At 37.2% G+C, this 25,593-nt stretch overlaps 3 protein-coding genes across 8 annotated transcripts; all 3 read left to right on the forward strand.

Moving 5' to 3' along the window:
- Nucleotides 1–739: 739 nt before the first annotated feature.
- Nucleotides 740–3,626, forward strand: c12h9orf85 (chromosome 12 C9orf85 homolog). The gene is made up of 4 exons (XM_028032676.1): nucleotides 740–1,056; nucleotides 1,667–1,773; nucleotides 2,303–2,416; nucleotides 2,836–3,626. The coding sequence occupies exons 1-4, from the start codon at nucleotides 955–957 to the stop codon at nucleotides 3,074–3,076; spliced, it is 564 nt and encodes a 187-aa protein (XP_027888477.1). The 5' UTR covers nucleotides 740–954; the 3' UTR covers nucleotides 3,077–3,626.
- A 2,171-nt stretch (nucleotides 3,627–5,797) lies between these two features.
- On the forward strand, nucleotides 5,798–16,394 carry gda (guanine deaminase). 3 transcript variants are annotated; one of them, XM_028034717.1, is made up of 15 exons: nucleotides 5,798–5,940; nucleotides 8,123–8,198; nucleotides 9,285–9,373; nucleotides 9,576–9,747; nucleotides 10,469–10,556; nucleotides 13,292–13,397; nucleotides 13,620–13,647; nucleotides 13,741–13,848; nucleotides 13,935–14,042; nucleotides 14,129–14,226; nucleotides 14,455–14,522; nucleotides 14,700–14,846; nucleotides 14,961–15,079; nucleotides 15,178–15,205; nucleotides 15,302–16,394. In XM_028034717.1, exons 1-15 carry the CDS (start codon nucleotides 5,888–5,890, stop codon nucleotides 15,367–15,369), a joined length of 1,356 nt encoding a protein of 451 aa, XP_027890518.1. In that variant the 5' UTR covers nucleotides 5,798–5,887; the 3' UTR covers nucleotides 15,370–16,394. The 3 variants fall into 3 exon arrangements, with proteins under 3 accessions (XP_027890518.1, XP_027890519.1, XP_027890517.1); XM_028034716.1 differs by lacking the exon at nucleotides 5,798–5,940 and having other exon boundaries at nucleotides 7,980–8,198; XM_028034718.1 differs by lacking the exons at nucleotides 5,798–5,940; nucleotides 8,123–8,198; nucleotides 9,285–9,373; nucleotides 9,576–9,747 and adding exons at nucleotides 6,486–6,632; nucleotides 6,835–7,006.
- Nucleotides 16,395–16,822: 428 nt separating this feature from the next.
- Nucleotides 16,823–24,359, forward strand: LOC114155096 (uncharacterized). 4 transcript variants are annotated; one of them, XM_028034786.1, is made up of 6 exons: nucleotides 16,823–18,923; nucleotides 19,027–19,052; nucleotides 20,699–20,995; nucleotides 21,504–21,670; nucleotides 22,097–23,202; nucleotides 23,648–24,359. In XM_028034786.1, exons 3-6 carry the CDS (start codon nucleotides 20,746–20,748, stop codon nucleotides 24,039–24,041), a joined length of 1,917 nt encoding a protein of 638 aa, XP_027890587.1. In that variant the 5' UTR covers nucleotides 16,823–18,923; nucleotides 19,027–19,052; nucleotides 20,699–20,745; the 3' UTR covers nucleotides 24,042–24,359. The 4 variants fall into 4 exon arrangements, with proteins under 4 accessions (XP_027890587.1, XP_027890589.1, XP_027890586.1 ...); XM_028034788.1 differs by having other exon boundaries at nucleotides 20,709–20,995; XM_028034785.1 differs by lacking the exon at nucleotides 16,823–18,923 and having other exon boundaries at nucleotides 18,932–19,052.
- Nucleotides 24,360–25,593: the final 1,234 nt, after the last annotated feature.

Here is a 25,593-nt window from a genome sequence, read left to right on the forward strand (position 1 = left end):
GGAGCAACAAAGTGATGGGAAAGATTATGCATGTAAGTTTATACAAATGTGAAAATATGTAACCAGAAAGTAAGAATGACAAACTATCCCTAAGGGAAAATTTGAAATTATTTATTTAAGAAGCACATTTGATGTTGATCTTTATTCAGTTTTAATTGCACCCAGGTGCTTTCAACTGTACTAGCCTGCTGGAGCTGTTCTTATAAACAATTGGCAATGCAAGAGATGATCTAGACACTTGGAAGTCACTGATAGTTATTGAAAATAACATATCAGACTTTTTTTTTTTCAAATTAACGTAAGCTTTTAGTGGTGAGTTAGTTAACTTAAGTACATTAAGTATACTGTTTTATACTGTTTAATCGATCTTTTTTTCCACATTGTTTCAATAGACACCGTTATTAGTTCTAAAATTAATATTAGCGTATGGAAAAATGTGTCACCATGACCAGTGAAATAATAAAAAAAAAGCTATTCCAAAGAACAGGCTTGCCACTTACAACATGGCGCCCGCACTGACGTATTTTTATTTCTACAGGCCGTGGGACTAATGCCCGTGTCTACTCTTCTACATCTATGTGCGACAGCGTGACATTTTTATTGACGTTAAGTTCAGCCAATCAGAAATTACTATTGAAAAAAAAACGCTCAATCTGCATCTACCGGGGCGTTCACTATGCAACTATGTTGCAACCTAACAGGTGACGTCATTGAAAACGCTTCCTATTACACCAAGGTTTAAATCATAAATAAAAGTAACATTATTTACTAATGCAGCAAAAGCACAGGCTACATTGTTTATCTTAATATCTTTAATAAAAATGCTCAGTGTTTTGACCCCAAAACGTTTTGTCACGTACTTCTTACTGCTTCCGGGTTAAGCCTCTCCGTCGCTGGCATGCTTGTTGGATTTTTCAACCAAAAACAACATAGTTTAGCTAAAGAGAAAATAAAATGAGCTCTCAGAAAGGAAATGTATCTCGCTCACGAGCTCAGAAGCATCAAAACAGCACTGCCTTCAAAAACGACAAGTACGGAGCGACTGCACAGGTGAAGGTACGTCTGTAGCCTTTTAACATTTGATTACTTTGATTGCTTGATATCTTGAAAATAAAGAAACCACATCATGTCTTCCTAAATCGCAGTTCGGTGACCTTATTTATTTGATTGAAGAAAGAGTGAAAAAGTGGCTTTAATTGGTAAAGATCCATTTGAATGTAAAATAAGCTACTAACCCTTAGCATTATGCTACCATCACCATGCTTCGCAGTTGGTCCAGTGTTTTAAGTCTAAAAACTCCAACAAACACTCGTACTTCATTAGCTTCTGGTTTATGGTAGGCATAGACCTCTATGGCTCCTGATTATTTGAACTAATTTTATTTCCTCTAAGTGTGTCGGTTTGGATTAGATGGTACTTGCACACAGTCTGGTGTTCCAACAGGACAATAAACACACACCACAACTAGTTTAGGAAGGGACACAGAAACACAGAAGTCCAGGACTAACATAATCCAGAAACCAACAAAGGATCACAATAATTGTGCAGTAATTTCACCCCAAAACAGAATTAGTTGTTAGAATGCATTTATTTAGATTAGCACTATGCATTACTATGTCTCATTCTAATATCCCCACATTGTCTTGTTAATGATTTTTAACTACAGAAGGCGAATTCAAAGATCCATGATGGACTCTGTCAACACTGTAAGGGTGTTCTTGAGTGGAAAGTCAAGTACAACAAATACAAGCCACTCACACAACCCAAAAAGTGGTGAGTATGTATTTTTAGGCCCCTCACTGATTTCTCAAAAATAAATAATTGAAAGGATTATTTTGTGTGACAATTATAATAGTAGAAATCTGGACTCACCCACTATTAATAAAGTTATGATAAAAGTTATTATTATTATTTCACGAGAAATTTTGATTGGATAGCGGTCCGGACTGTTTTCTGGTGAAGACGTTGAGCTGATCTGCCTTTTCTGAAGAAAAGTGTTGAAGCCCATTACTTGCTGGAAGGATCCATAAGCATGGGTGTAAATGATCAATAACCTTTTCCTTTTCTATTTGTAAATTCAATTTCTAAAGTGGGACTTTTTTAAAAGCGTGCTGATTCCACATTGTTAACAAAAGGTGGCCGTCTAAATTTGGCCTGTCACAAAAACAGCAACACAAGACTTCAGGGATGCAACAGGCACATGTAATACACCATTTACACATTTCATTGTCATGTATGTGCAGAAAATCTTTTTTAACTTCAAAATTAATTGATAACAATCAGTTTTTTTTTTCTTTTACAGCATCAAGTGCTCTCAAAAGACAGTAAGGGATGCATATCACGTTGTCTGTAAGCCCTGTTCGCTTCAGCTTGAGATCTGTTGCAAGTGTGGGAAGAAAGAAGACATCATTATTCCGTGAGTGAATAAAGTCTTTCTGTGTTTTGATCTGACCTAAATTCTCTTTAGAAAAAAAAAACAAAAACAGGACAGTCTGCTCTGAAGACAGGAACGTCCTTCTTTTTTTACCCTTTGCCCTCATGACAGAGATGCATGGTAACATGGTAACAGTTTCACCGTAAGGCTGCCATCTTCTGGACAATAAGACACATTAAAGCTGATTGTGAGAAAATGACTGAATCAAAGTGGCTTGTAATTGTATATATGCATCTTAATTTCAGTTCCTACAAAAATACTTTTTGTTCTAAAATTTAGAAATTGTTTTTTTCCCCCAGTATTTTCCAGATTTAAAAAAATTAAAAAATAAGCCCAGTCCTTATTTTCTGCTGCAAATGAGCAAAACAAAGAGATTAACTTCTGTTTCTGTCCCTGTTTAGGTTGAACTCACACTTAGACAAGAAGGAACAAGAAGACGAAGAGAAAAGTAAAGGACTAAGGCGAGGGAAAGAAGAAGAGGAGGATTTTGACTCTGATGACAATAATGATGATGATGATGATGATGATTTTGACAACCTTGAGGATGAACAAGATGATTTGGACAGAGACTTGAAACAGAAAAATTCACCAAAAAAATCTGAAAATTTTCCAGACATGTCTTTGCTAAATGTTAAAGATTAATGCTTTTTGTTTTTTTTTCAATATTTAGACTGAATGAGGTTTTTGTCATGGCCTCTAACAAGCTGAGCAACACATGAAAGAAAGAAGCTGGTTGTTGCAGGAAAACAGCCTGAAATCTACATTCATCTTTTCAGTATTTCCTTTTTTTTATTAAAACATTGTTTAGTTTTACTTACATTTTCAAATACCAATGAAATGGCAAAATCCTATACATTGAAAGACCCTGTTTCATTTTGTAGTTTGAAAATAACAAAAAAAAAGATTTTTTGCAATTTATAATTATATCTTTTTCAACTTTCTGGCCACAGGATTTTTTTTTAGCAACCAGTTATCTATGAAAACATTATAATATAAAGCTAAAACTTTTTTTCAGTAATTCTTGCCTACATTTGTCATACAGTACCTTCTTTCCATAAAACCTGTTTATTGCCATATAACTTTCCTGTGATTTTATGTTATAGGACAATAAAAATTAATGCACAATTGTGAAATTGAAAGAATGTGATACATGGTCTCCAGCATCTTTTTGAAATAAAAAGTGTGAAAAGTGTGGTGTGTTGTCATTTCCCTTTACAATGACACCCAAAATCAAATCAAGCTCAACCAGCTGTTTTTAATGGAGCAAATTACCAAGATGTTTAGGTATGGTCACTATACTATCAACTCTTTTGTTGCAAATAAACAACAGGGTCACAAGAAATGTGTTGAGAAACAAGGATTGACTCCCAAAGTTTTGAGAAGAAACAAATCGAAAACTACAAGGAATATATGCCACCATATTTAAGACCTAGAACCGTACATAGAGCCCAGAAATGTAAGGTGTACTGGAAAAAGTCTGCATCTCTCTAACGTTTTATTAACTGAGTTGGAGCATTGCATTTGTTCAGTCATGAAATGAATCCTTAAAAGTACATCTTGCCTATTGATGGTGTGCATAGCAGTTTAATTGGGGACAGGACAGCTGGTCAGAGTTAAATGGCTGAAATAAAGGCTGTTATAGGCTGCAAAGGACTTGACATTTGGGAAAAGGTTAACTTTCCAAAAAAAAACAAAACTTCCAAGACCCTAACAATGGAACGGCTTTGATAAATATTCATGAGTGAGAATGGGACCAGTCAAAGCCCAGACCTAAATTCAATTGAGAATCTGTGGCGAAATGTCAAACAGGATGTCCAGAGATGCTCTAAATCCGACTGAGCTTTAGCTATTTTGTAAAGAAAAATGGGCAAAAATGTCAGTGTCTGGATGAGAGACTCTGGTGGAAACATACTCTGAAAGATCTGAGTCTATAATTGCAGCAAAGCATTGAAAGTATTTGATTATAAATGGAAAATAGTCTTTATTTTATGTGTCAAATGTTTTTTTTCAACCTCAAATTATGTGCAACTTTGTGCCGGTGAGACACATATGGTCTCATTAGATTACACTGAGGTTTGTGGTTGTAATGTGACAAAATACACAAAAACTAATATGAATACTTTTGCAAGGCTCTGTAGCTTGTGTTAACACTCGAGGTAGTCCAATTCAAATATATTTTTTGTTGTACGATTCAAAAAATAGTTTTTTGTTTTTTGGATCTCATCCAGGAACACAACATATAATTGTAACAGACTGAACACAGTTACTGGAATTCATTGAATAACATTAATTGTAATTGTTCTTACAGTCTACCATATTTTGACACGCAGTGCCCTTAGACATCTTTCATGGATGCTCCCATTACCAAAAATAAACACATGTTCTCATTCATCATGAGGGCTTGGTAAATTAAAAAGTGATTTCTTCATCAGGGTACATCACTGAGACGAACATCGACATTAGTCATCGATCTCATGGGATGCACTTTTACTTACAGACTGATGTCCTCACATGGTTCTCTGACACACTCATGACTGAAATCTTAATCTTACTGAAGACGACTGAAAAAGAAAAGTTTACTGGGGAACTTCCATGTGACAGATACTACACCAACCTTGAGCCTGAAGTTAAGAGAGCAAGATCCAGTATTGATCATTTTAGTCTATGAGTTAAGCTAAGATACAATTCTCAAAAACGTTGCGATCTAGTGCAGCTTAACAGTTTAAGCTTCTTTGTCATGAAACCGCACCAAATATGGTTAAGTAGCACTGCAAAAAAAAGGATAAAAAGAGGAACATATAATCTACAGTACTAATGACATACACCAAAATATCTGCAAGTGCAGTATTATAGTAATGAATGTCCTCTTTTGGCGATAGGCTAAACATATAGCATGTAGAGAGTATTGAAAAGTATGTGGTGTGCAGTATATCCATTGAATATTTCACTTGAATGTTTTTATTTATTTATTCTGCAGGGACTGCTGCAACGATGTGGCACAGTGGCTGTTGTGGAAAAAAATTTATCTAATCTCCAAATTGTTAATTTTACTAACACTCAGACATAACATTGCATGTTGATAAAACTAAAACATTACTTTACACCTAAATCTTTCATGGGTCTGAATAATTTTGGGCTGAACTATGCAAGTTACTTCTTGCCCAACTTGCAAAAACGGAAATATGTTTTCATTGTCATATCCGCACTTATGACACTCGCTGATCACTGTATCTTATGATGAACAACAAATTCATGCTCGTACACACGCACGCACCCACACCCACACAGGCTTCCACGCTGTCTTCTGATTGGCTGCGGATAGTCTCTGCGGTCAAGTGAATAAGGAGCGCCTCCTCGGGGCTGACGTGTGGGGCAGCCTATAAAACTCGATTTTTGCGGCAGGTGGCCTTCGTCGCCGCTCTGTTTGCACATTTAAGCTGCTCTGGTGGAAACATGGAAACTTCTGAGAAGTTTGAAACTGATATTCGGTTCGTCTGCAGGGGAACATTTGTCCACTCGACCAGAAGTGATTATTTCACTTTAACTTGAATTATTAGTGAAAACCAAAGTAAAGATTTGGAGCAAATATGTCAAACACAAGGCCTGGGAGCCAAATCCAGCCTGCCACTATTATTTATTTTGGCCCTCTAGAGGACCTCATAAAGAAAACCTTCATTAATAGTTGTGTCCTTAAACAATATATTACCAATCAGTTCAAAGCCGTTTTTATCTGTATGTTGCCAAATTACATCAATATGAAAAGATGTCCAATTTTATTTAATTTTTAGAAGTACTCATTGAATGTAAAGACAGCTATTTCTTAATATTTTAACAGTTTGTTAATGGGTAGTTTTATCCATATATTCCGTCACAACCAGTTCTTGTGGCTGAATGTGTATGTATGTCCATATATGTGTATAAATCTCTTTAAATGGACAACTCTGCCTAGTAACTTTCAGTTCTTTGTGTGTCTTGATCAGCATGTTTAAGGTTTAGAAATATATATTTTTATATATTTGCATTAGCTTCACTGAAACTAACACTGAGTCACGATCTTTAAAAAGATCGTGATTCTCTTAACTCTCGCCTGATTCATATTTTTCCATCAGATTGCGTTCATTGGGGAAGGCAAAGACTTACAGAAACTGTCCGAGAACTTTGGATTTAGCCCATCTGCAGTGACGCAACTGCAACAACAGTGAGTAAAAGTGTAAATAACTCGTGATGCAAAACTATTCAGGGCAGTTAACAAAGTTTGCTGAAAATGAAAATGAAAAAATACATGAAAATTTAAGTATATGTAGCAATAAGAGAAATTATTAATTTTGCATAGGCACCAGATGTTTTTTGGCATAAATGACACATTTTTACAGCTTGCTCATATTTTGCATATCTTGCAGTGAGTTCTTTATGCCTGGAATGATAGACACGCACATCCATGCATCCCAGTACAGCTATGCAGGCACAGCCCTGGATATGCCTCTACTGCAGTGGCTCAACATGTACACCTTTCCTGTGGAGTCACGCTTTCAGGACGTCGAGTTTGCGAAGAAGGTCTACACTCAAGTAGTGGTGAGTTGGCCTGCATATTTAAGCATTTTTGTCAGAACCTGCTTTGTACATAAAAGACAAGCAATGACCTTAGTCATCGATCTCATGGGATGCACTTTTACTTACAGACTGATGTCCTCACATGGTTCTCTGACACACTCATGACTGAAATCTTAATCTTACTGAAGACGACTGAAAAAGAAAAGTTTACTGGGGAACTTCCATGTGACAGATACTACACCAACCTTGAGCCTGAAGTTAAGAGAGCAAGATCCAGTATTGATCATTTTAGTCTATGAGTTAAGCTAAGATACAATTCTCAAAAACGTTGCGATCTAGTGCAGCTTAACAGTTTAAGCTTCTTTGTCATGAAACCGCACCAAATATGGTTAAGTAGCACTGCAAAAAAAAGGATAAAAAGAGGAACATATAATCTACAGTACTAATGACATACACCAAAATATCTGCAAGTGCAGTATTATAGTAATGAATGTCCTCTTTTGGCGATAGGCTAAACATATAGCATGTAGAGAGTATTGAAAAGTATGTGGTGTGCAGTATATCCATTGAATATTTCACTTGAATGTTTTTATTTATTTATTCTGCAGGGACTGCTGCAACGATGTGGCACAGTGGCTGTTGTGGAAAAAAATTTATCTAATCTCCAAATTGTTAATTTTACTAACACTCAGACATAACATTGCATGTTGATAAAACTAAAACATTACTTTACACCTAAATCTTTCATGGGTCTGAATAATTTTGGGCTGAACTATGCAAGTTACTTCTTGCCCAACTTGCAAAAACGGAAATATGTTTTCATTGTCATATCCGCACTTATGACACTCGCTGATCACTGTATCTTATGATGAACAACAAATTCATGCTCGTACACACGCACGCACCCACACCCACACAGGCTTCCACGCTGTCTTCTGATTGGCTGCGGATAGTCTCTGCGGTCAAGTGAATAAGGAGCGCCTCCTCGGGGCTGACGTGTGGGGCAGCCTATAAAACTCGATTTTTGCGGCAGGTGGCCTTCGTCGCCGCTCTGTTTGCACATTTAAGCTGCTCTGGTGGAAACATGGAAACTTCTGAGAAGTTTGAAACTGATATTCGGTTCGTCTGCAGGGGAACATTTGTCCACTCGACCGTTGAGGAGGCGCTGCAGATCCTGGAGGATGCGCTTCTTGGAGTGGACTCAGAGGGAAAGGTTTCGTAGCTTTTAATACATCTTGAAATCTTATTTATTATGTTTACTGTTAAAAATGTATTTGATTTAAAGCTTGAACAAAATGTAAAATACACACTGTTAAAGAAAAATGGCTTTGCTCTTCAGAACTGGGGTGAAACGATCTTGTCATGTAGAAATCACCAAGATGAACTCTTGACAGTTCCTCTCAATACAATGAGATACAATGAGAGCTCTAAAATATCTAAATAATATGTGCAGTAACTGGTTTATTACTGGTTGATTTTCAAGATCTGTCCAAAACAGGGATTTATTAATTGTTGAAAAGTTCTATAATAAATCTTCCACCGACGCAAAATAGAATAGAATAGAATTGAATAGTATTAAAGGGGATTTAGGAAGCAAACGTGTACAAACAAGTTGGAGCATGAAGATTCACATGGAAATTTGACAACAGAAAGTAAAACAATAAGAGACGACTGAACTGTAAGTGAAACAGACTGCCTGCTCCTGTTCCACCAGAAGTGATTATTTCACTTTAACTTGAATTATTAGTGAAAACCAAAGTAAAGATTTGGAGCAAATATGTCAAACACAAGGCCTGGGAGCCAAATCCAGCCTGCCACTATTATTTATTTTGGCCCTCTAGAGGACCTCATAAAGAAAACCTTCATTAATAGTTGTGTCCTTAAACAATATATTACCAATCAGTTCAAAGCCGTTTTTATCTGTATGTTGCCAAATTACATCAATATGAAAAGATGTCCAATTTTATTTAATTTTTAGAAGTACTCATTGAATGTAAAGACAGCTATTTCTTAATATTTTAACAGTTTGTTAATGGGTAGTTTTATCCATATATTCCGTCACAACCAGTTCTTGTGGCTGAATGTGTATGTATGTCCATATATGTGTATAAATCTCTTTAAATGGACAACTCTGCCTAGTAACTTTCAGTTCTTTGTGTGTCTTGATCAGCATGTTTAAGGTTTAGAAATATATATTTTTATATATTTGCATTAGCTTCACTGAAACTAACACTGAGTCACGATCTTTAAAAAGATCGTGATTCTCTTAACTCTCGCCTGATTCATATTTTTCCATCAGATTGCGTTCATTGGGGAAGGCAAAGACTTACAGAAACTGTCCGAGAACTTTGGATTTAGCCCATCTGCAGTGACGCAACTGCAACAACAGTGAGTAAAAGTGTAAATAACTCGTGATGCAAAACTATTCAGGGCAGTTAACAAAGTTTGCTGAAAATGAAAATGAAAAAATACATGAAAATTTAAGTATATGTAGCAATAAGAGAAATTATTAATTTTGCATAGGCACCAGATGTTTTTTGGCATAAATGACACATTTTTACAGCTTGCTCATATTTTGCATATCTTGCAGTGAGTTCTTTATGCCTGGAATGATAGACACGCACATCCATGCATCCCAGTACAGCTATGCAGGCACAGCCCTGGATATGCCTCTACTGCAGTGGCTCAACATGTACACCTTTCCTGTGGAGTCACGCTTTCAGGACGTCGAGTTTGCGAAGAAGGTCTACACTCAAGTAGTGGTGAGTTGGCCTGCATATTTAAGCATTTTTGTCAGAACCTGCTTTGTACATAAAAGACAAGCAATGACCTTCGTGGCAACTGAACAACATCTTTTACATGTCCAAACTTGAGGTGGTTTATGAGGTGGGTGGTATGACTCACCACCCAGGGCATCGTTCTGCTGGATGGTGGCAAAAACAAGTGTTACATATGGTTTACGCACCTAAACATGCGCCACAGCTGATCTGTTGATTCTTATACGGCATGTTGTTAAAGTGCTGATTCAGAGTTTGAAAGGAATTTGGTTCAAAATTTGAACTGTTTAGACTGGACCAACATTAACTGGATTATACTACACCGAACAGAGATTAAGTGCAGATTAGAATTTCGCTAACACTTCTGTCTATGACTAAACAAAAAAGAAAAAAAATAATCTAATTATTTTTTGGCACTTGAAGCTCCTTAGCTGAAACCATATGTAATAATTAATACATAAAAAATTCTTAGTTGTAGTTTGACATATTCATATTCATTGTTTACAAATGTGAAACCTTTACTCTATGCATGAAAACGAAACAGGAGCTCACCCTGGTTCTTGCCATCACTGAGTCAGTTGCATAGGTTGCAAACTCTTTTTGATTTTGTATTTGTTTGTGAAGACAGCTAAGCGGTTTTCATAACAGAAAAACTGAAGTTGCACAGTAGTAACGTTATTATGTAATACTTGGACTGTCTTCTTAGAAAAGGACTTTAAGAAATGGAACAACCACTGCGTGCTACTTTGCCACCATACACACTGATGCGTCTCTTCTGCTTGGTCAGATTGCAAGTAAGGGGTAAAACACACATACACACACAAACACACACACAAACACTTTAATGAAAAGCATTGTTTTAGAAAGAACTCATCTTTTTTAGTATTGTTTTTTATCTAAGCTGTGGTATGCTGTTCTCATGAACAAGAGCAGCAGATAGTACGGAAACAAGAATAAAATATATCTGTTAACCTGCACACACTTGACGTCAGTTTTAACTTGAACTTGAAGCGTTTTAGGTCTGATAACATTTTGATATAAAATGGTGAGGGAGGGGCAAGCCACAAAAATATAATTTGTCCTCTGAACTGTCTTGTAAGACATTTGATGTGTCTCAGAGATCCGTCTCTCGCTACGTAATACGTCTCAGCTAACTTGTGTCATTGTCTTATGCAGAGCAACTTAAAAAAATGTGTGGTCAGATACTACAAGTTTACACTTCTTTCTGCTACATGCACTATTCATATTTATTATTGAGTGAATGAAATAAAAAATAACATGACATGAAATGAAAGAAATGTGATCATCACATGTTTCTCTGGTTGTAAAGGACACATCACATTTTTACTTTCATTTACTTTGCATTTATTCTCCAGCTCAGGTGTCTTTGACAGCAGAATAGTCTTTCACCTTTATGCCTTGTTCTTATCATCTCATCTCACTGTATTGCACAATGGTGGACATGTTCTGCAACACATGTGCAATGCTGCAAACGTACGGAATCAAGCACGGGTCAGGCAGCCTTACGCCGTCATTTTATGTAAGCGGGGTCATTGAACCTTCGACTTTGCATTTTGTGGTTAAACTGTATGTGAAGAATTGTCAGACATCAGCACATTTCTGTGGCTGGGCACATATCCATGATCCAGGATTTTACAGCAATCAGTTAAATTCAGTTTATTTGGTTTCCTTTTAGACTTAGACTTAGACTGACTTTATTGTCATTTTGCATGCACAGGGTGTATACAGGCTGCTTCAGTGTTGTATTAAAAAGATACCATCTATACTATTAAAAGTAGTGCTATATTTACTGTATCTGTCTGTTCGTAGATGTTTAAACATAAACCACTCCATGTTTTTTCATCATTGGATCTTGTCTATCCCACCTTTTCATAATAAGAGACACACAGATGTAATACATAGATTCGATTAAGTTCCACTTTGGGTCCCAGATCCAGGATTTTGTTTTCACCCTTGGTACAAGGTCAAAAAATTATTGCCCTCCCTCTGTTTATATTTTTTCTTCTGCAGTCCAGAAAACAGTGACTACTTATCAGCTACAGGTAGACCTGAGTGTTTTTACCAGTTGCCAGGTTGTGATAGTGGCAGTAGTAGCAAGTAGTATCTTGAGAAGTGTGGCTTGTTTAGATTATAATTAATTTGTTGTGATCCCTCCTTGATGATATAAGGATGAACATGTTGAACAAGTTTGGACAGTTGGATCATCATCAGAGGATTGTTGTTATTTCTATTGAAACATGGTTGCCAAGAAACAGTCTTCAGTACTTAAGTAGTACTTGCTTTTAACATGTAAACACTGGTATTAAAGTACTTAAAATGACTCTTTCCCACTTCATCTTGTTCTGCAGTTAGCTTACTTGTGTATGTCTCCACATCTCATAAATAAAATGACCAGCAGGGAATAAACTAGTTCTTATTACTGGAGAAATACAAATTCAAAATATCCACTGTAAGCCTAATCTTGCTGCATAATAATAATAATAATAATAATAATAATAATAATAATAATAATAATAATAATAATAATAATAATAATAATGTGTAGTATACAAGTTATTTGGCTATAATAGCCAAATTGTTATAGAAATAAATCTATTATTGTCTTTCCACTCATACCAGATGACACTAATTAGGAAAAGCTTTGAACAGCTGCAGATTAGAGTAAACTTTTAATTTTACCGACGTGTTTCATCTGACTGATAGTGATATAAAATCATATTCAGTAAATTAGAATATGCATTCTGATGAGAACTTTTTCAGATTAAAGGTACTTTTTGAAAATACCAACTAGTATTACACTGGTAGGTAAAAAAAACGCCCCTTTCACTAAGCCTACTTGTCCTGCATTGGTCTTATATAACATTGTATTCTTGATTATCATGTTTTCATTAGTTGTAGGTGCATAAAAGAATAATCATTAACAGAAATACCAGCTTTAAGACATCAATCTATGTATAAGTAATCCATATACTATAATGTGTTTCACTTTGTGAACTGAGTTGCTAAAATGCATGAACTTTCAACAATATTTTAATTAATTGACTGTAATAATACTGGTAGTAATATTACTTGGTGTGGCCCAACTAGAGCTCTGACCCGAGTGTAATAGAGAACCTGTGGAGGGATCTAAATATTAGGGTTATGGCAAAGATGCCTCTTAGTCTTAAGACTTGAAACTCATCAAAATGCAAAATATAATCTAAATGTGAATATAAAAAGAATTTAACTGCTGCAAGGACATAAAATATTTCTATATTCATATAAATAATCTTTAACCTGCCATAGTCATTTAAGATCAAAATCAAAAATATATTTTTAATTATCACTTACATGACTTAACTATCTTTGAGAGTTATCATCCTCTTTTCCTATCAGAAATAAATATCTTGGTTAAATGAAAGGAACTTACCATCTAAATCTTGCAGGAGTATGAATAATTTTGATCACAAAGGACTACAATCACTGCTGTTTATTATAATGTAATGTATTGTTCCTATTGCATTTGCAGATGACTTTGGCCAGCGTGCCTTAGTAGGGAAAGTGTGTATGGACAGAAACGACGCTGTGAAGTGTTACAGAGAAACCTCTGAAGAGTCTCAAGAAGAGACATATCGGTGAGTGTGCTGATCAGTTCATTTACTGGACCTGGGAAACACCATGTACACTTTTGAAATTTTATTTTATTTTATTTAGACTTATTTAGAATTAGGACTTAGAACTTATTAATGCAACCAAATTACAATTATCTATTGCAAATCAGCTTTTGCAATAGATTTGCAAAAGCTGATTTGCAAATCAGCATGTCCATGTTTTTTTTTTTTCTTTTCTCTCGAAAGTTTCATCACAGAACTACTGAACAAAAAGGTAGGATCCTGTGAAAGAGTTATTAAGAAACTGGTCAGCACTGTTGTCTAACTTTACTGTTTTTGGGCTCGGGTTGGTTGGTGGTCCTAACAGTACCCCCTGGTGAAGCCAGTGGTCACTCCACGTTTTGCACCGTCCTGCACAGAGGCCTTGCTTGCTAAGCTGGGAGAAATTGCCAAGAATAACAAGCTGCATATTCAAGTGAGTTAACAGTGGCAACCTGATCGCAGATGATTTCTACTGCAGAACCTAAAATGATTATTTCTTTCTTTATTTATTTATTTCAGAGTCACATCAGTGAAAATCTTGAGGAGGTGGAGTTGGTGAAGGAGCTGTTCCCCAATTCGGAGTCTTACACAGACATCTATCACAAATGCAACATTCTCACAGACAAGGTAAGAGTGCAGTCCCATTCACCAAACACTTGGTAAAATGTGAATGCTTGCATAAAATCAGATGAACTGTTCCTGATGCCTTGCAGACTATTATGGCCCATGGCTGCCACCTCAGTGATGAAGAGTTGGTTCTGTTCAGGAAAACAGGAGCTGCTTTAGCCCACTGTCCCAATTCAAACATCTCGTAAGTTTTTACTCAGAACCAAGATAAGGTCAGAAATTTTCAGAACTCCAGATTTTATCTTAAAATTAGGACAGTAAGACGTGCAATATTATTGTTTAATCATTGAAGCTGAATAAACTGATTCCAATGCATTCCAGGAAATAGACAGATGGCTGTAAAAAGGCCAAAGAGACAGTCCACACAAAAAATAAGTTATTATTACAGTTGGTGATCTCTCTGTTTAACCAGGTTGTGCAGTGGAGTGCTGAATGTGCGCAACGTCCTGAATCACAAAGTGAAGCTGGGGCTGGGTACAGGTGAGTGAAAATGCTCAACAACAATATAAAGTCTGAGCAGGTATGCAGGTCAACTCAGTGTTAAAAAAGGGAACATTTCAGAGTTTCTTTGATGTCCGTCAAAAGTTAAATGAAGTTGCCTTGTCCAAGATACATGTCAGTGAATACTTGCATCCTTCTCTGTTTGTCTGCCATCAGATATGGCAGGAGGCTATTCACCTTCCATCCTTGATGCTATGCGAAGATCCCTGGACTCGTCCAAAGTCCTCACCATCCAGGACCCAGAACACAAAACACTCAGCTTTGAGGAGGTCTTCAGACTGGCCACACTGGGAGGGAGTCAAGGTGAGATCCAAACACAAATAGTTATTTGGCAACAGTTGTATCTATAGATATAGACCCTCTACATTGACTTACAAAACTTGTATGGTGACATACTGTTGGTTTTTCTGTTCGCAGCGTTGTCCCTGGATGAGCGAACAGGAAACTTTAAGGTGGGAAAGGACTTTGATGCCTTGAGAGTTAATGTGGCTGCTCCAGGCGGACCCATCGACCTAATCCAAAATGAGAAACCACAGGTAATGGGGTGATGTCCACGTATGTTGACACATGAAGTGCTCAAAAGCAAAAAACTCTATCTTAAGTATAACAGCAATCTGTAATCATTGGCTTTCAGATTCTTTTGGAGAAGTTCTTGAATTTGGGTGAGATTCAGCTTCTTTATGTATTTAGTCACTTTTCTTTATTTTAGTCTCTCAATTCTCATATGCTTCTCTCGTCCCTAACATGTCCCTTGGCAGGTGATGATCGAAACATTGTGGAGGTGTTTGTAGCTGGGAAGAAGGTGGTGCCTTTCAGTGAGGCATGAACAGACAGGACTTTGTTCTTCTCACATTGGTGTGACAAAACAAAAACACACACTATAGCTGCTTCATCTATGTTTTTGCACAAAAGTAGATTAATGGGAGTAAAATATGGTAGAAACAGGGATATTTTTAATATGCATATTTTAGGACAGAGTATGTGATTAAGTTCATCATTCTTTAGCCTGGATGCTGGACTTTTGATTGGGAAGCAAGGGATATATTAAACAGGAGGAAGTTTGTACAGATAACTGTGGCTAATAATTAGCCAGTGTATTTTCTTTGTTTGGTACTTTTGCACCTTCGCCATGTAGTAAATTACTCTCACTGAAAAAAAAAATCAAAAGAAAATCCATCCTTATTGCCTTACAGCTTAATTTATTTTGCCTTACCATATCAGAGGAAGTGATAACATAGGACTTGGTGCTTTTTATGGTGCAAGTACTGCAGTAGTTTGATGATACCATTTTCATAGACTTCCTGTAGAAAAAGTCTTTGTGAGGCGAAGGCTAAATTGTGCTATAATGGACACTCCAACTAATTCAATCATTCAAGCATTTAAAGCTGCAGAGGTGCAGGGATTGTATTTTAATGTGTCCTTGATACTTCTCTTTTGATTTTGTAGTGTTAAAGAGAAAATAGAAATGTTTTCAAGCACTCTTTTCTAACATGTTAAGGAATCCAAATCGTCCTCATGGCCTTATCACACAACTGTTTGTGATTTTTATCCTAAATCTAATCAAAAATGTTAAAAATGTTTGGTGTGAAGATGTTTGATTCAAGGGAATGTATTGATAAAGGATTTTTTTTTTTGTATTTTCTAATATTTTTACATGCATTTTTAATTATTAGGGAATTAGACTATATGCACTTTTCTTATTAACAGTATTTAAGTCAAGTTTGCTTTTTACTGAAGAAGTTGCTAATTTAATCTTCACGCAAGACAGTCTCAGGTGAGAAGGTCACACTTTGTGCTGTTTTTGATCTGTTACACAGGATAAAATATAAATAAAGGAAGTCACAGAGGCTGTTTTGATTGTATTTTTATGATGATTGGCTGCTGTGGTCTATTACAATTAGAACAGAAGCTTTGTGTACTGTGTTGTCTGATACACATGGAGAGGGCTCTGTTATGAATGAATCTGCGTACTGAACCTATTGAACCTATTATTGGTTTTACTAATAATTCAAATCTTATTCACAATGTCCATCCATCCATTTATTTTCTGTATACCTTTGTCCCTAGTGGGGACAGGATGGGTGCTGGTGCCTATCTCCAGCTAATGTTCCGGGAGAAAGACTGGGTTCACCCTGGACAGGTCGCTAGTCTGTCGCAGGACAACACAGAGACATACAGGAAAAACAACCATGCACACACACACTCACACCTAGGGAGAATTTAGAGAGAGACCAATTAACCTGACAGTCGTGTTTTTGGACTGTGGGAGGAAGCCGGAGTACCCGGAAAGAACCCACGCATGCACAGGGAGAACATGCAAACTCCATGCAGAAAGACCCCGGGCCGGGAATCGTACCCAGGATTCGATTGTAGCTTGTACCCCTTGTAGCTGCAACGCAACAGTGCTACCAACTGCGCCACTGTGCAGCCTTTATCCACAATGTATTCTATAATAATAATAATAGTATACTTACAAGTGCCTTATTTACAGCTGCAAAAACGAAAAAAAGGGGGAAAGATGTAATACAAGCCCAGCTACTGGAGGACAACAAAGGTTGTTCAGTTCAATGCTGCCCCACTCTGGTTTAAACCTATAGTTCAGATTGTTTGAATTGGTGTCCTGTGAGATAGTTAGCAGTAGTCAGTACCTTACTTGCAGAAGACAGATGTTTTATCAAAGAAAAAACTGAAGATTTATCTTATTTGGGGAAGGTTAGTTTCACTAAACAAAGTAATTTTCAGTCACAGTCAAACTTAGAAATGTCATGCCGATGTGAGCCAGTGCTTTGTGAGCTAATGGCAATCTTCTTTTCCACTTGAATAGTATGAGAATGTTTGGAGGAGGTTGGACTTAAACTTCAACCATTCCCTTTGTAACTTCTAAAGGATAGATTGGACTTCCTCATTATTTTTTTTTCTGAGGAAATAAGAGAATTTACAAGAAGTTCATTTTCCTGGATGTAGAGGGACATCTAATCCTTGAGAGATTGATGCATTTGAAAAACAAAAAACTATAAATATTTAGTTAGGCTGAATTAAATATTTGACTAAATGAGCAATGAATCATTCTGGCGTCTAGTTAAAGGTGTGTCCCTTCCACATCAATATATAATTGTTCCCATGTGAATAGCCTATTGTGGAGCTTGTTCCTATCTTCTAGATAAAATTGGCCTATGTTTCTATTTATATAATTGTGATACAAAAAAAAATCATACAAAAGCGGATGAATGGCTTTTGTGGCTTATTTCTAAAAATAAAGCAGTCTGTTTTTTTGCCTATTTGTTGCAGATTCTCATCTCTCAGTTTCTCTTTTCAATCTGTTTTTTTCATCATCTCAATGACTTAATGACATTTACACATAACTGATCATGAGACACAGACTACTGATGCAAGTCAGTAAGGAAATGAGACCTAGTTTTATCTGCCTTCATAAGCTGTGTTTCGCAGTAAGTAAAGCAGTAATAGTTGAGGGCCGCTCATAAAAATATATAATTATTTATTTAGTCGTTTATGTCTTCAAGAAAGAACAGTCTTGTTTGCACTTACTTTTATGTTCTCAATGAGGAACAGAAAGTTTTAGGAGGTCTTTTTCAGGAAGTGTGATTGCTTAATTATGTGGGAAGGATTGAGACCTGGTTACCAAAGGTTTTCTAGCTTGTCAATGGTCTCTAGAAAAATCATTTTCATATCCATGGGTCCTATTGCTCGCCCTGACTGAAAGATGAGATTTATGATGTGAAAACAGTTAGCAACCACCAAGTCAAACAAAAACGCTGTGGATGAAGAACGTTTTTTATTCCACAATGCGCTGAACAGCAGATCTAACAAGTTTTCACTCGTGAGTTGTGTGTGTTCATTTCCAGCAACTACAATGTTTTCCTTTAGATACATGATATCATGATAAATCTTTATTTATGCTTTCTGTGTTTTTCTTTTTTTATTTCACTCAGTAAAATGGGCACAAGAAGTAAACGCCTGCTTTATGTATATTCAGTGGTCGCAGTTCTTCTATAATCAGCAGTTCTCGAACAGTTCGGTTGTGTGTGCTTTCTCACATGTTTACGATGTTTAAATCGATGTTATTCACAATTTAGACGGCGAAGTGCCGACATGTCATAAATCTGACTTACTTTGAATGTCGTTGGAAATACCTGCGACCTTTGAACGTATCAGATACTACAGTGGGGACTTTAAGCCCTGCGTAATGTCTTTTAGGCTTAAATTGGGCTACTGTGAACCACTGGCTCATCCTCAGCGAAAGTTTTAACAGATTTAATGTTTATGTGTAATGCAGAACTGAAACCATAACTATTGTTTGAGAGACTGCATTGTTTTATTTGCATCCACCTGGAGGGAGAGCTCCCGCGAGACTAAACTCAGGTAAATGTTGCTCAAATGCCCTGAATGCTCAAATGTAATCAGGAAGTGACTTTAAAAATGCTTGTATGATCTTCGTTCTCGCCTCCATTCTTCACTTTTCCAGATTTCAAGCACTGTTAGATCTGGAAGGTATGTGTCCTTTGACCTCAACACATCTTTTGACCTTTTTCTCCCCGCCCCTCATTACCCGGGCTAAAATATTATTAAAGGCGATCACTGATGATTAATGTTTATGTTTGTATTTAGTTATGGTTTTGATAACCTTATTTTCTCCTTTAGTTTCTTTAGTGTTTAAGGCAGAATAATACTTTTGCATACTTTAGTTTTAGTTCCATTTTATCCGTGGTGTGTTTTTTACATAAATTATTTTTTAACACACTGAAAATACTAACTCATATTGGAAGTAAAGTGTGATTTTATGCATAAGGATTTCACAAAAGTTGTTAAAAATCGCTCTGAATATGGAAATTGCTCAGATTTGTGTGCATTTGGGTTAGTGACATCACAAGAGGCAAAAGAATCAAAATGATCAGCTGCCGATTAGAAATTATAATGGCAGACGATGATTAATTAAGGTTCAGTCTTATGTGCTTAACCCAAAGATTGACTCTTAAATATAAGACTCTAAAGCAAGTCTGGCTGTTACAATGACCTTACATGCCATCAAGTGCTGCAGAAGCCTGTTTGTAACCCACTTACTCAGGTCAGGGGTGTGGCAGAAGAGAAACACCTAAAACATGGAGGGCAGTGGTCCCTGAGGCCCAGAATTGAGAACCATTGCCTTAAACTGATACATGATTTCCAAGCACTGTAGCTCTCCATACACTCTGAACTCATATTACTTTGGTAAGTTTTCTCTCTTCTTCCCTCTGTTGTTGACAGGTATGATAGCGACAATATTGGCTGTTTGGGAGGTCCATTCATGGTGGGACTTAGTGGTTCGTAGTCATCAGCCACTGGATTAATGACTTAAAATGATTACGGAAACTCTGATACTTAAATGTGTCCGTTTCAGCCTGCCTCTTCACAAAGCATTTTCTTGTTAATTGTTGCTTTATGTGGAATAAATGGACTTATTCCATACGGGTGTTAGGGTAACGAATATGGTAAACACGTTTGAAGGATGACTTTGAATAAAATCGAATCTAATCGAATTCACAAATAACTTATCTATTCCAAAGGGAAATTAAATGTTGTAACTCATTAATTCAAATCCTTCAAAAAGTTATTCTAGATAGTGATGGGAAAGATCTCTTGTAGCAGTCTGTATTACAGTGAATTTGAAGAAGCCTCTGACTGAAGGCACTCTGTTTTCCCAAGTCAGTCTCATGAAGAGGATGGTCAGAGTTGTCCATAGTTTTCTTGATTTTATGAAGAATACTTCTTTGCGTCATTATCTCCAGAGATTCGAAACATGCAAACATAAGACGAAATAGGTAAAATGGAAATCCATATGCTCAAAAGAACTCTGATCAACTATCTTATGTGATGTCAGATGTGAGTGGAAATGTAGATTTTTATCTTGATTGAATAACTACTTACTGCAAAACAACAAACCAAATAGAAAAACTGTGTATGACATTGTATTTAGTAGGTGACCAAATATATAAAAAAAAAAGAAACAGATTGATTTAGAGAGAAATCCTACTGGTGACTTTAAACCTAGTTAGTTACAGTAATGAACCAATTTGTATGAAAAAAATCTGTTTAGAAAAACTAAACACCATTCCATGTTTATCGTGTTTTCTCATGTAAAAAGCTTTGTTCATGTGCAGAAGCGTTCAGTGTCTCCTGCAGCTCGGACACTAGCTCAAAGCCCATCATGCCTCTGTTTCGGGCTTTGGATGAACAGGCAGAGGCAAAGGCTCGGCCCAGGCGGAGGGGCCTGAGGAACACCAAGGCCACTGGAAGCTGCTGGAGGATGCGTGATGATGACCGGGTCCTTTCTCTGACACGCCTCTGCCTGTTGAGCCTCGCTGACAATATGAAGGACCTGTGGGTGAAAGACTATGCTGACAACTATCTTGATCATTATTCATTCAGATACATCATGGGGCCTTTCAATCTACTACGTGAGTTTGCGTGTGTGTGTCAGTGTTAATTGGTCACAGACCAAATAACAAAATAAAAATGTGTAATGCTTCTTTTGTTCTAGCACAGCATACCACAGTAAGGTGGAATGCTATGCAATGCATCACCTTATCACCAATATCCATTTTTCAAAGCAAAGCAGAATCAGAAACTGAAAAATGTGCTGCAGAAAGTTTGCTTAACCTTCTTTACATCTTTCCTTAATACATAAGGTATTAAGGAAGAAAAACATTATTCTTTGCCTTATCACAATTGTATTAATAAGCTTAACAATCTTATATGTAAACTAGTTTATGCTAGTAGCTTTTTTCTTGACTTATCAACAAACATGTCTCATTTCACTGGGATGTTCTCTTGTCTTTCCTATTGTAAACAAATAGTCAGAGAAATGGCACTAAAATAGTACTGTAAAAAAATGGCTGATATTTTCTATGTCTCTGATTGAAAGTAATTTACTATAATATCACGGACCTGTGTCTGTAATCACAGCTGGTGAGCTGGTGGAGGAGTTGACGTGGCTGCTGTCCAATAGAAAGCAGCTGTCTCGGGCAGCGCTCCACCTCCTGCTGGTCCCCCACCTAAAGGGTCTGTCCCTAGAGAGGTGTCCTGGCTTGGTGACCCCGGCATTGTGTGCTCACATTGCTGCCCGCTGCCAGGTAAGATCCAATAATTTTATTTTATCCTAATTCTATCCTCTTCTTTTTACATAACATACTAATCTTTACACCTACTCATGTGGACTTGGTTTATTTCAATGATAAACATTAAGTATATCTTCCATATTCGTAAGTTGCATATTGTTTGAAAAGATAATTAAGTTTTAATTAGGTTTAAATTTAAGGTAATTAAGCTTCCCTAGGAAAGATATGACATAGAGCATAAGCACCAGAACAACACTGTAACATAGGAGACCCTGCCAACAGCCATCAACATCTATAATGACTTTCTGATCAAACTCTAATAATCAGATTCTTCGGTGTGTCCTTTGTCTGGATTAATTTGAAAAGTAAATGGGATTGTATGAATGCATACTGTCCTTTTAGATATTTCTTTAAAAGAAATGGGTTTTGCTTTTCTCTCAGGGTCTGCGGAGTCTGGACCTGTCTGGAGCACAGCAGCTACCTCCAAAGGCCCTCTGTGAAACCATGTCCAGTCTACCTGCTGTGCGGTCGCTGTCCTTGGCCGGCATGCCTTGTGACAGGAGTGTGATCCAAACGGTTGCCCGCCACTGCCGTTTGCTGCAGCACCTCGACGTGTCCCGCTGTCACCTCCTCTCCCCGGCTGCTCTGCTTCCTCTCGGTGGTGTGGTTTTGAGGCCATCCTCGTCCTCCTTTTCTTCAACCTCGTCTCCTCTCCCGCTCAGCAGCCTGTTGGCTCTGGATATTGGGTTTGGGGAACAGGAAGAAGACTCTACCGTGGCAGCAGCCTATCTCCTTCTCTCTCTGCCTTGCTTGAAAAGAGTGGCCTTGGAGGGCCTTGGACCGGCCTGCCGTCTCATCGAGCAGAGGGAGTTCAGCCAGGCAGATGAATTTGCTGACAGGGAAGGTGTTTCCAGCCTGCACCTCGTGTGGAGGGAAAGGCTGCTCGGGCAGAGCTCGGAAAGTTGGATGACGATGAGAGGGAAAGAATCTACTGATAATGGAGAGGTGGAGAGCCCATTATTGGAGGACGGCTGTGACACTGAAGAAGATTTAATCAAAGATGAGTGGCCTTTTTGCTTACAAATCCAAACAGAGGATAGGATGCAGAATTTGTCCCAGTCAGGCCTGATCCTGCAGCTCAAAGACGTTAAAGGTGTAACCTGTGAGTCTCTGAGGAGTTTAGGAAATTTGTGTCCAGGTTTAAACTCTTTATCCCTGAACATAGGCAAGCAGGGGCCACTATTAACTGCTGATTTCCAGACGTGGTCAGGCCAGCTGCTCAATCTTTCATTTATTTACTCTGGCCCAGTGGTAGATCTTCTTCCTGCCTTGCAAGTCGCAGGTTGCTCACTGATCTCTCTGACGTTGGAGGAGGTGAAAACCAGGACTGACACCCCACTACTGGAGCTCATCAGAGTCTGTCCCAGACTCAGAGACCTCCTTATCTCTGCTGAGCCTCCTGCTACACCACAGTATGAAACTAACGACAATCAGCAGGATGATCAAGATCTCCCAAAGCTGCCAAATCTCCGCTCTCTCAAGCTCAGGTAATTTCAACTTTGAATCCCTGCTCTCAATTTGTGCCTGTTTCTAACCACATCAGATCATGTCATGACAAAGCTGCAATACACTTTACAGCCAGACACAGAAACAGTGTGTTGATGATATAATGGAAAACATAGAAAGACAGAAATATCTTAGCTATGTTTTTTTGTTTTCTTGGAATTGTTACCAAGTGTAATGCTGTTCTCAAAAATTGTCCAAGCAATAGTAGCTAACAGGACTTCTTGTGGCAATCATACAACAATGACAAAGCACCCATGAGGAAATGTTGATGAAGTCACTGCAGTACTTTGGTTCAGATATTTTGATTGTACGCAGCAGTACAATTTCAGGCTCATACTAAGAATTGAAAAAGTGAGTAGAACTACCAAGGCAACCAATAATACTAATTATTTTCTTCTGCTGCTTTTGTCTCTCGAATCTCTGAAGTTTCTCCTATGAGCACAACCAAATGAAGCCCTTGATGTACTGGATGTCCCTAAAGGAAGTGATCAGGTGTCTCCTGATTGGCTCTCCTTTACTCGAGAATCTCTCTTTGATCTCCTTGCCGTGCCCTTTAAACTGCGTCATACAGGACACCCTGCGTAGTGTGAATCTGGATATGAATCCCAATGCAGATTCCTCTGGCTTACCGCCACCGCCACTTGGAAGGATCGAGCATATTGATCTGCTGCGAACAGATGTGCAGATGAGCACTGTGAAGAGCGTGATGCAATTGAGCAAGAGGCTCAAGTACGTGGATGTAAGTTACTGCTGGCGGATCAGTCAGCGTGAGTGGCTAGACTGCAAGAAGTTCAGACAAGTCGAAGTTGTCTGGGTGTAATAAAAAGAGGGGAGGATTTTAACACTAAGGCGTCTTATAGGGAATCAAAATACACTTTTACATGTTAAATTGTATATTTATCATAGTCTCTTTGGATAATTTATGTTTGTTTTTTGTAACAGACTGATCTTTTTAATTCACTATTATGGAAAGTTGTATTTTAATAACCAATTTATATTAACTTTACCCTCTGAATATACTTGTGACGCGACTGAAAAACAAACATTTAAAGTGTTTGAGAAATCATGTGGAAATCACCATATTTTTTTCTTTTTATGAAACTGACAATAAATTCACATTGGATTGAAAGCAACAATATTTTATTTTTTTGTTTCATTTATATTTTTAGTTGTATTTTAGTTTTTATCAATAAAAACAACATTCCAGGAGTCACTGGTTGCAGTACATTGCAGTAACAAACTATTATGACACTATGACTTATTTAGAGACAGAAACCCAGAACCTGAAATGGGTATAATTGAAACCCTAATGAGGTACAGCACTCCATATTTATGTGACACTGTTACAAATACAGGTTTAATGAAAACTGGAGATGTGGAGCAAGTAAAATACTTGATCCCCACCCAATTTTCCTGTCTAAATGTCACTTTTGGGGAAGGAAATCTAGCCTAATCTTTGGCTCATTAGGGTTTGATCTAATCTCAGTCCAAGTTAAAATCTTCTTTTAACAAGACAAGTAATGTCTCCCAGTCAAATTTTTTGTCCCTGATACTGATATTTATCGTTTGGAATTTGGTAACATGGGGTTAGAGTTTTATACTGCATCCAAATTAAAGCCATGCATATGTATAAAAACTCGATAGCTTCAAAAGTACAATAAAATAACACTTTACATTTCCAAGTTAAAATGCACGTAACTCTGCGCTACAGTATCTTTTTTCTTGACTAAAATATTTTCACCCAGAAGGACTTCCAGCATGGACCAGTGGCTTGTTTCTAAACATATATATGATTCAATACATATAGCCTGATAACATTTTTTTTAAGCAAGAAAGTTTGTTGAAGTGAAATGCTAACACCAGCATGTTTACTCTCTGTTTTGATATGACTTGTTAGTAAATAGACTCCTAGTATGTTTGAATGTAATTCTTGTTAATTATGTGCTTGCAAAGCATACAGAAAAAAATATTCACAGCTTTGTAAACATAGTGCTAACTTTAAACATCGTGAAATGTAATGACTAGTGTTCCAACTGCTAGTGTTCCCTTACATTGATATCTGTCTTGAGTATGCAAAGCATTTCACATGGCAAAAACTGACAAGGGCTGGACATCCATCCATCCATCCATTGTCCCACGCGTATCTGAGATCAGTAGATATGCCAATTCGTGTCTTACACAAAATAATAATAATAAAAACTTAAAAAGATGCAATGCAACACAACCAACATGATAGTCAAAAGAGTTTCAACATTTTAATAAATACGTTTAATTATAAAATATATTGAAAAAACGTAGGTTTACATGTCCAGAGATATCCAATTGAACAACAGTAGGAATTTTCTCACGATTAAGTTCTGAAGATGTGATAA

This window comes from Xiphophorus couchianus, chromosome 12 (assembly GCF_001444195.1).
Source record: "Xiphophorus couchianus chromosome 12, X_couchianus-1.0, whole genome shotgun sequence".
Taxonomy (NCBI): domain Eukaryota; kingdom Metazoa; phylum Chordata; class Actinopteri; order Cyprinodontiformes; family Poeciliidae; genus Xiphophorus; species Xiphophorus couchianus.